At 35.3% G+C, this 10,658-nt stretch overlaps 1 protein-coding gene across 4 annotated transcripts in view; it reads left to right on the plus strand.

Annotated features, from left to right (window-relative positions):
- The window catches only part of LOC104901166 (NEDD8-specific protease 1), an 11,296-nt gene extending 953 nt beyond the window's left edge, over positions 1-10,343 (plus strand). The window contains exons 2-4 of one of the 4 annotated variants that reach the window (XM_010688713.4): positions 306-642; positions 2,493-2,679; positions 9,294-10,343. In XM_010688713.4, coding sequence (XP_010687015.1) covers positions 9,296-10,090 — 795 coding nt within the window. In that variant the 5' untranslated portion in view covers positions 306-642; positions 2,493-2,679; positions 9,294-9,295 and the 3' untranslated portion in view covers positions 10,091-10,343. Of the gene's footprint in view, positions 1-243; positions 643-2,492; positions 2,680-9,293 lie in introns of those variants that run through there. The other 3 variants (XM_048634933.2, XM_048634935.1, XM_048634934.2) reach the window with 3 other exon arrangements.
- The last annotated feature ends 315 nt before the right edge of the window (positions 10,344-10,658 follow it).

Consider the following 10,658-nt stretch of genomic DNA (forward strand, 5'->3'; position numbering starts at 1 on the left):
TATCTTTCAACAAAAGATGAGCTACAAAGTGAAGTGACTAAAAAAGGCTCATTTTACAACTCAACTCAATCAAGAAATAATCGAGGGCAAGGAGTGATAAAACACAGTAACTAATAATCATTACTTTTTTTTATCTCTTCAAAAGGCTATCATAAACTTTGACAATCAGAGATGAATAAATACTTTATTTAATAAAGTAGTGAGCACAACATAAAAATACTCCTATTTGGTACATGAATAAATTCTGAAATGCTTAATATTCCCTCATAAAATAATGTAGTCCTATTTGTTTTTTTTGTGTGTAGATGTTCATGTTATTGTGTCGCCGAGTAAAACTCCTTCTCAATCTAATAAGGATAATGATGAAGAACTAGATGATGAACAAGATGAGACTATTGTGAAGAAGACAAAGAAGCCTATGAATTCTAAACCACCTGTGAAAGCTCTTGTAAAGAAGAAGACAGAATGTTCCAAAATACATGTAGAACCTTCTAGGGCTCTTGTTGTTAGTGGTGAGAAGAGAAAGAAAGGTCAAGATGTTATCAAGGTACAAGCTAAGCAAAAGAAGAGGAAGGTCAAGAATGAAAAGTTGTGCTTCTTTGATTGTGGAGATCCGTTGGCTGTTGAAACCGATGGAAATTTGTAAGTGATACATTTTTCTTAACTCTAGTAATATAATAAGTGAATTGTTTTTTAGTTTGCATTTGAAAAATATTGGGCTAATTTTTTTCAGGTTACTATGATAATAATTTGGATATCTACATATTAATAAGAAATTAATATACGTTTTCATTATAACTATATGCTATAAATGGTTCTTTATTTTCTTTAAGTGTGTGACATTGTTTGATTTTAGAGTTCCTATATGCTATTCAAATTTTCATTGTTTTTCTTTAAATGGGTTACAATGTTTGATTACAGGGTCATTATATACTACTGATGTTTATTAGTTAGAGGTGTAACAAGAAAACGACATTGAGCAACTAAGCCTGCAAAACTGTGAGAAAATATCATAGTGACCATGTGTTATACCATAGTAACCCATCTATCACATGTTTAAAGAAATTAGTCAACAAAAAATAAAATTTCCTATTTCCATATCATGGTGACCCTCTGCTATATCATAGTGACCCTCTGCTGTATCATAAATATTGCCACAAGTAAAACCTACTTCTTGTATCGATAGTTTTTCCCACAACTTAAAACTTAATTCCTGTATCGAACAAAAATCGAACAAAATCGAACAAACATCGAACAAGAGTCGAACAAAATCGAAGAAACATCGAACAAGAGTCGAACAAAATCGAAGAAAAATCAAACAAAAAACGCCATTGAAATCAGGAAAAAAAAACGAAAAAAAATCTGCAAGTAAATAATATCAAATAAAAAATTTCGAATAATACCTGTTGAATAATGGAAGAATAGTGTGAGTTTGCAAAAAAATCGACCTAAAACTTTGAAATATTACTCCATCAATGACGCCATAGAGGAGAGAGAAAGCTGTGCAAAAAGCTTAGAGAGGAAAAAAAATGACGTTAAAGTTTGTGAGAAAGAAGGGGAGGAAAGAAAAACCTAAATTACAAAAATGCCATTACTCAAAAGTGTATTTAGGATGGTTAGATTAGATTAGATCCAAAGGTCCAGATTTGTTCTCACATAAAAAAGTGTTCTCACATAGAGGAGGTGTTCTCACAAGAGCCCTCCTCTATATATGGTTCGGTTCTAGTGAAAACCCTCTTATGGTGAGAACCGTGAGAACCACTTAAAATGAGCAAAAACTTCCTAAAAAGGAGCAAAAAAAGTAACAAATGAGCAGAAACATAAAATGAGTAGAAAACATTAAGTTATAAAAAACGTAAAATGTACAAAAATATAGAAGAAGAAAAACGTAAAATGAGCATAAAAAAGTTCAATGAGAAAAAAAAGTAAAATAAGCAAAACGTAAAATGAGCAAAAACGTTGATAAATGAGCACAAAATTGTTAAATCAGCAAAACCATAAAATAAGTGAAACAAAAAATGAGCAAAAATGTTATGAAATGATCAAAATCATCATAAAATGAGGAAAAATGAGTAGTTCTCACGGTTCTCACCATAAGGGTGGTTCTCATATGAACTTAAACCTATATATATATATATATATATATATATATATATATATATATATATATATATATATATATATATATATTAGTTTAAAATAATTTATTTATTTCAAAAGGTTGACTATTTTGAAAGTCAAAGGAATTATTTTAAGGTTAAGGAAGTTAAAATATTTTGTTAAGGCATGATTTGAAAAATATTTGAAATTCTAAATGGATTTGTAAAAAGATTTTAAATGGGCTTGAGAAATCCAAATACTAATTGGACTAGGACAAGGGAATTTCTACTAATGTTATAAAACAATAGCAGAGTTTGCGTTTCAATTTTATTTTTCTATTTGAAAATTGAAACTCCTCTTTCTTCTCTCTCTCCTCTCTCACACATTACCAGGCTACCAGCGATTGAACAGCAACTACCGAGATACTTCCGGCGAAATTGGTGAGGGGCGCCGACCGCCGTCGCTACGACACTGCCTGAGCCAGATGCCAGTTGCCCAGTTCGCCTTCTTCGGCTTCGCGAATCGCGACCCAGGCTGCCAGAATTCAAAGCTTGTATATATATAAGCAGAATTCGAATTGTAAGTTTATATATTGTTAGATTCTTAATTTAACTTTTCTAAGCTTCGAATTGTAAGTTTATATATTGTTTGATTCGAAGTTTATATATATAAAACACAAAAGCTTGTAACTTTTCTATGTTTATAAATTGTTAGATTCTTAATTTAACTTTTCTAAGCTTCGAATTATAAGTTTATATATTGTTAGATTCCTAATCTAAGTTTATATTATACACATTAACAATATATATAAGCTTCGAATTGTAAATTTAATCAGAAAAGTTAAATGAAGGGGTCGTTTGGTTCGAATTAGGGAATGGAAACGGAGTGAAATGGAGATAAGGGGTGGAATGACAATGGATTTTGTTATTTTAACATTTGTTTGTTTTAACTCTGGAATGGAATCATTTTTCTACTACTTCCTTTCTCATTGTTTGGTTCACATTTCAAATGGATTCACATTTTTTAATATTATCATAATACCCAAAAAATTATAACTTTCTTGAACATGATAATTTTCTACCCACATCAAAATAATTCAATCCCATTTCATGAGTCAAACAAAATCGATATACCCAAATTCAATTATACCATTTACATCCACAAATCAGAATGCAGGAAAAAGCAAAAAAAAGAAAAGAAAGGAAAACAGACAAAAAATTACAAAATAAAGAATTTTTGCCAATCTCTTCAATTATACCCAAGTTTTACCTTTCTTTTTCAAGCAGGTAACATCAAACTTGAATTTTTGCCAATCTCTTCGATTATACCGCCGATTCGGACATCCGCTATTGTTGATTTGAGTGAAAGTGTTGAAATTATAACAGAGAAATTCGACGAATTTTTGTAAATTGGGAAACCCTAATTTTTCTGGATTTGTTTTGAAGACATGGAGGAGATGCGAACAGAGGAGAGAGAGAGGTGCAAACAGAGGAGAGAGAGGTGCGAACAGGATAGAGAGGGAGGAGAGAGAGAGGTGCGAACCAAGGAGAGAGAGGGAGGAGAGAGAAAGGTGCGAACAGAGGAGAGAGAGAGAGAGAGGAGAGATAGAGGTGCGAACAGATATGAGAGAGAGAGGTGTGAACAGAGAATTAAGACGAACAAAGAAGGAGATAGGTGTGAAGGGAGGAGATGAAGTGAAGTGTTTGAGGAAGGTAACAGATTGTTTCCTCTAGTGAGAGGAGGGTTTCAAATTAATGGAATTAGAATTGGGCTAGTAAGGGAGTGAAATAAATTAGCAACCCAACCAAACATATTAAAAGGGAGTCCATTACCTCAATCCGTTTTCAAGCCCAAAAAACCTCCAACCAAACAGGCCCTAAGAATCTAACAATATATAAACTTAGAAAAGTTACAAGCTTGTAAGTTTATATATATACTTTTGTGTTTTAATTTCATCTTTTTCAACTTTTCTAAGTTTATATATTGTTAGATTCTTAATTTAATTGAGTATTTAGATGTAAATTGTTGAATTTGGACATTGTTGATTAATTAGTTAGGGTTTGTTTATTGAAATTCGAAATTGAATTTGACAATTAATTTTATGAATACAATTAGGAAATGACAAATGATACACCCAAGTCAAGTTTAATCTTTTGCATTTTTTTAACAAAATTGGTTGTATGACTATAGATATTTTGGTTCTAAGACTTATGTATTGAACAATTTTTATTTTATGAACTTTTTTCTACGATTTTTGTGTTTGTTGTACGTCCGTAACTCCGTATCCCCAGGAACCTGGGTCCGCCACTGTTAATGACTAGTTTCACTTAGTACATGACTAATTGATTGCTTAAGCAAGGGAACTAGGAAGAGAATGAGAAATAACCTAGATTCATTACCTTTTAATGTATTAATACTTGGTGAGATGGTGAGAATTGTAGATATAAAAGGTTGTTAATTAATAAAGGGAGTATCAAAACAAAAGAAAATGTAAGACCAAGATTTGAAACATAAGCTGTCTGTAGATTGTAGTAATAAAAGAAGGAAAAGATAAGGGGAAGAAAAAAGAATAACAAAACTGAAAAAAACTTCCCCCTGGGAGTTGAACCCCCGACCTTGAATACAAAACTCAATGTAACACACGCACTTTACCACCGAGGCACGATGCTCTACAGTGAGATAATACGCCTGCTTACTATCTAATCTGTTACTGAGTTTCCTTTATTTTCCAGTTTTTTCCGTATCCGCGTGGATTCAGACGTTCAGTTGAACCCACTCAACTCACGCTAGATCCGCCACTGAAGTTTCCTGTCTGTTACTAGCTCTAGCTTCCCATATCAGTTCTATAACCATCTAATTTTCATCAATCATCACCGTCATTGTTTCCTTCCCCTGACGGTAACATCAGTTAAGCGACAAAAGTAGTGGCGGTCCAGTATCCCCTTAGTGGCTTAGCATCAAAAATATTATCATGAGTCCGACCGTGCGTCCTTCGGAGTTAAATGAATGTTTCTCTCCTTGTCCCGTTAATTGTTGGGTTTTAGCTTTGAGTTAAAAGAATGTTTTATATATTTCAATTTGAACAATACTTGACAATTTTTTTTTAAGAGCAAGACTAAAGATTGAAGAGAGATTACATGACTGTAGTCATGCTTTCGAGACAGTGTTGCAATTATGCTGATGTGAATCTTATTGAAGAATTCACTTAGTTTGGGCTCTTGATGTAGTTTAGTGGATTGTGTTTATGCAAGTTTGTATTTTTTGTGGTTTTTACTTATTTAGTCACAAGATATGATGAACTCAGGTGTATTTCAGCTCACAGTTCAACTAGGGTTTTAGATTCACTTGTAAAACAAGGGTTTTGGATTCTCTCCTGAAACTTGAAATAACTCAAACTCCATCTACTTTATTCCATATGGCCGAAAATCTCTTATATAGTACAAGATTTTCCTAAACCTAATTGAATTAGTAAAACAAATAAACTTATTTATCTTTATCTTAAGGATCAAGATAAATAATTATCCTATCTTTAGCTAAACTACTTCACACGCCTAATCAATCTATAATTAGGATAATTAAAACTCCTACTTTGACTCAAATGATAAGGAATTAGACTCCTAAATATAATAGGAATCCTTTATCATTTACACAATTAAAATAAACTGAAATTAAAACCCTAATTTACATAGAATCCTAACAGAACTAGAATTCCATATAATTATTACTATTTCCATATCAAACTCCCCCTCTAGAAAAAAACTTGTCCACAAGTTTTAGTCTGGAAAGCATGGAACCAAATCACAGGATGGAAATGTTGCACATATTCCATTTCCTAGGAGCACTTTGAATGTTTCATAGCCAACTTTTTCCACAATTTCAAATGGTCCTTCATCCATAGGTTCTCCATCTTTATGATTCACATGAAGCTTTTGAGGAGAAAGGGACAACCATACTTTGTCTCCTAAATCCATCTTAGAACCTTGGCGCAATTGTAGAGTTTGTTGTCTCCCTTCCTTTTTGTTTTGTGCAGTTTTTAAAACTTCATGATGACATGAACTTATGCATACATGAGCTTTGTCTTGGCTTTCCTTTTCCTTCTCCTTGGGGCGCCTATTAGGTGGTAATGATTGTAAAATCATTCCTTTATCCCCCATTAAAACTGAGTATGCATTAGTTTTACCATTATGCATCACATGTCTATCACTTTGCCATGGTCTTCCAAGTAATAATGAACATGCAGTCATAGGTAAAGCATCACACCAAAGTTGATCCATGTATTCACTAACACGAAAACCAACTAAAGCTTGTTTACGTACCCAAATGCCATCATCATTCAACCAGCTAAGTTTATAAGGATGTGGATGCTTGCGCATTTGCAGATTTAAAGTTTCAGCCATAGACACATCACAAACATTAGTACATGAACCACTATCAATGATAAAAGGACAAACTTTACCCTTGATTATGCAGTTTGAATGGAATAAATTGCTACGTTGCTCATCCACAGAATCATCACAGGGAGAGGATAACAAAGAGCGACGAATTAGCAAGGAAGGATGCTCTTGTTCTGGGGCACAGATAGGTTGATTCGACCAAAATTCATCCTCATCCATGGAAGGAGACGGAGGGTGTGGTTCTTCAGCCAAATAAAGGACCAATTCTTCGCGTGTGGTTAGAGTGGTGTTTGGGCAGTTGCGTGCAATGTGGCCGAGTCCTTGGCAACGAAAACACCGAGGTTTCTTGGCCCTAATCGGAGCATGATCATCCTTAGCACTTGAGGGAGATACGGCCGAGGATGGTGCGGCAGCCTTGGCTTGATTACTCGACGAGTCAGTGGAAGCCGTAGCATTCGAAGGTTGGCTGGGCATGGCCGAAGGTGGAGGTGAAGGCAAAGAAGCAGCCCATGGAGTTCGTGTGCGATTATCCTTTAGTTGACATTCTATTTTTGTAGCCAAAATACATACATCATCAAAAGTGACGTATTGTTGCAACTCAAGAAGATTGGCAATGGATCTATTGAGACCAACAAGAAAGCGAGCATTTTTTTGTTCATCTGCTTCTTTCATATCACACGCCATATGCAATCGTTCAAATTCCTTGATGTAGAGCTCGACACTCATAGTTGCTTGACGTAAGGCAGTGAGGCGCACAAATAATTCTTGGCGGTAGGTGCGAGGTACAAATCTCTTGCGCATCTTGGTCTTTAGGGAGGACCAACAATCAATAGGTGGCTTTTCTTCTCTTGCACGCCTAGTGCGGGTAGATTCATACCAAAGGGAAGCATATTTTGTGAGTTTAAGAATAGCATAGGAAAATCGAGACCCATCACTAAGGTTTCGGTGCTCAAAGTGGCGTTCAATGCGTTGTTCCCACTCTAAATAAGCTTCGGGGTCGAGGGCACCATCAAAGGTGGGTAGGTCAGCCAAGCGCAAGTCGTCCTCTCGACGAGGCTGATGGGGAGGTGGGCGAGCAAAAGTATTGTCGCGCTTGAAGTCCTGGAATTGCGTGGCCATGGCAGCCAGCTGGGCAGTGAGGACGTCGACCTTGTCGTTCGTGGCTTGGATGTTGGCGTTCGTAGCCTGGATGGCAGCGAACATCTCGGCTTGGGTATCGGGCATGGCTGGGCGAGTGTGGTCGAGGCTGGGCGCGAGTGAATGCGCGCTGAGCGAGGGAGAATGCAAGGCTGGGCGAAGGCAGGCGCGAGTGAGGCGCGCTGAGCGAGGGACGATGCGAGGGTTTGTAGACGAGGGATAGCTGGATGTGCGAGGGTGTGTAGGCGAGGGATAGCTGGACGTGCGCGGGTGTGTATGCGAGTGGTGGTAGAGCAGCCACACCAATTGATGTGAATCTTATTGAAGAATTCACTTAGTTTGGGCTCTTGATGTAGTTTAGTGGATTGTGTTTATGCAAGTTTGTATTTTTTTTGTGGTTTTTACTTATTTAGTCACAAGATATGATGAACTCATGTGTATTTCAACTCACAGTTCAACTAGGGTTTTAGATTCACTTGTAAAACAAGGGTTTTGGATTCTCTCCTGAAACTTGAAATAACTCAAACTCCATCTACTTTATTCCATATGGCCGAAAATCTCTTATATAGTACAAGATTTTCCTAAACCTAATTAAATTAGTAAATAAATTATTTATCTTATCTTAAGGATCAAGATAAGTAATTATCCTATCTTTAGCTAAACTACTTCACACGCCTAATCAATCTATAATTAGGATAATTAAAACTCCTACTTTGACTCAAATGATAAGGAATTAGACTCCTAAATATAATAGGATTCATCTATCATTTACACACTTAATTAAAATAAACTGAAATCAAAACCCTAATTTACATAGAATCCTAACAGAACTAGAATTCCATATAATTATTACTAATTCCATATCATATGCTGTGCAAGAAAACTTATGTTACTAATTTAATCTTTAAACTGTGACTAGGTCCTTAGCATTTTTGAGACTATAGTATGTACTATATATTATTATTTTTTTTTGAAAGAAAAGGGATTTCATTAATATTTCGCCAAACGGCACTTACAAGTCATTTCTGAAAAACATAAAATTCTAATAGAAATACATTTCACCCTAGAAATGTAAACATCGCAGATTTGACTTTATTTTGCCTTAATAAAAATCTTCATCTGAAGCAATGCAATCTGTGAGTTCGCTCTGGTTCGGCATACGATCTGCAGATGCGGAAATTTTGGGATGAACGTACTCCAATAGTCTTCCATAATTTTACAGAAGTTGTGAAACCGTTATTCTTCATATTGAGTCTCGAACTTCAACGAATGAGAATAATTTCTCATACCTAAAAACAAAAGAACCATACTCACAACTCCCATAGGGGAGAAGGAGATTTCCAAAACGGAAACTAAAAACCCCATAAAAGGGTTTGAGAAAATCTCATAAAGGGATACTAATTTATTGAACAAAGCAAGAAAATGAACTAAAAACTGAAAATAAAAGGGAAAAAGGGGCTTACCATGGATGAAAACATCCATGGCAGCCCCCTAATTGATGAAGAAGGGGTAAGGGAGGCTAGGGTTTTAGAGAGAGAAAAGGAGAGGAGAGGCTAGGTTTATGTACTATATATTATCGTATGTACTATATAGTCTATGTACACATGTTTAAGTTTGAAATTGAATATGTCTCTTACTTTTTTCTGCAAAATTTCCTTACAGAAATGGGAGACAAAGAGGTCTTAAAGTATAAGGATATTGTTTTGCGAGCTTCAGATCTGGACACACTACGAGGACCGTGCTTCCTCAATGACCAAATCATTGCATTCTACTTCAGTTATCTGCTCTCGTCCAGCAAAAGTGATGATATCCTGTTTGTTGAACCTTCAATATCTGTCTGTCTTGCAAATTGCCAAGATGATAAGTTCATTGAAGAGTTTGCTCAGTCTTGCATTATGTCAAGCAAGAGACTGGTCCTTTTTACTGTAAATGACAACGATGATTTTGATGGGGGTGGCGGAAACCATTGGAGCATTCTGGTGTATGATAGGACGAAGAATTCATTTTTGCATTATGACAGCATGGAGGGAGTGAATAGCTTTCATGCCATGAAACTGTACGATGCGATTAAGGAATACATGGGTCCAGGTGGTCAAGTTTCAAGGCCTCACATCTCATCATATTCACTAAAGAAACAGAAGAATAAGAAGAAAAACATAAGTTATGTATCCAGACCTCTTGGACGTGCAGAACCTGAATCAGTTGCTGCTACCGCACCTGCTGTTTCGCCCACTTTCATGGAATGCAAGACCCCTCAGCAATCAAATGGATATGATTGTGGTCTCTATGTGTTAGCCATTGCTAGGGCAATCTGTCAATGGTGCTCAGATGAACTTAACGAGAGTGACGTAATTTCAGCAATAGAGAAGCGTGTTGATGATTCTGTTGAGCTGAAAATGCGAAGTGAGTTGCTGGAGATCATACAGGATTTGATTACCGACTCAGTTGCCTCTATCTAAAGTAGGAATTCGTTACTAACTTCCGCGAATAGTAGTTTTTCTTTAAACCAGTTTTTGGACCGTACATAGTGCACCGAAAGTTTTTGTTTATTTGACATACTATAAAATATTGATTGACTATTTTATTTCGAGAACTTCTTTGATGAGAAGGGTGTATTATAAATTATTGTGAGACAGGGGTTAACTTTTTGCCTTAAATGGCTTATTTAGGTATAAAGTTACCTCTCAAATCAAAATAGCGTTTTACTTTCAATGGGTTATGTTTATTTATTTAGAAGTGATCCATATAAGGTTAAATTTTACCTTTGTTTAAATCTTTTAAATTGTAAAAAGTGACCTAGTTTTATTTAAAAATGACTTATTTTAGCTAAAAGTTCATTCACCTGTTGCACACATGCAATACTTACTGTTTCATTTAGAAGTGGTGGTGTTTTTATATAATAATCTAATATATGTAGGAATTCATAGGTAGTTAATAGAATAGTAAACACACTAAGTTATTGATTGAATAATTTACTACATTAACAAATGTTAACTAATAAGAAAGAAGCGTAAATAAGTTATCCAA

The sequence above is a fragment of the Beta vulgaris genome, chromosome 8 (genome assembly GCF_026745355.1).
Source record: "Beta vulgaris subsp. vulgaris cultivar EL10 chromosome 8, EL10.2, whole genome shotgun sequence".
Taxonomy (NCBI): Eukaryota; Viridiplantae; Streptophyta; class Magnoliopsida; order Caryophyllales; family Amaranthaceae; genus Beta; species Beta vulgaris.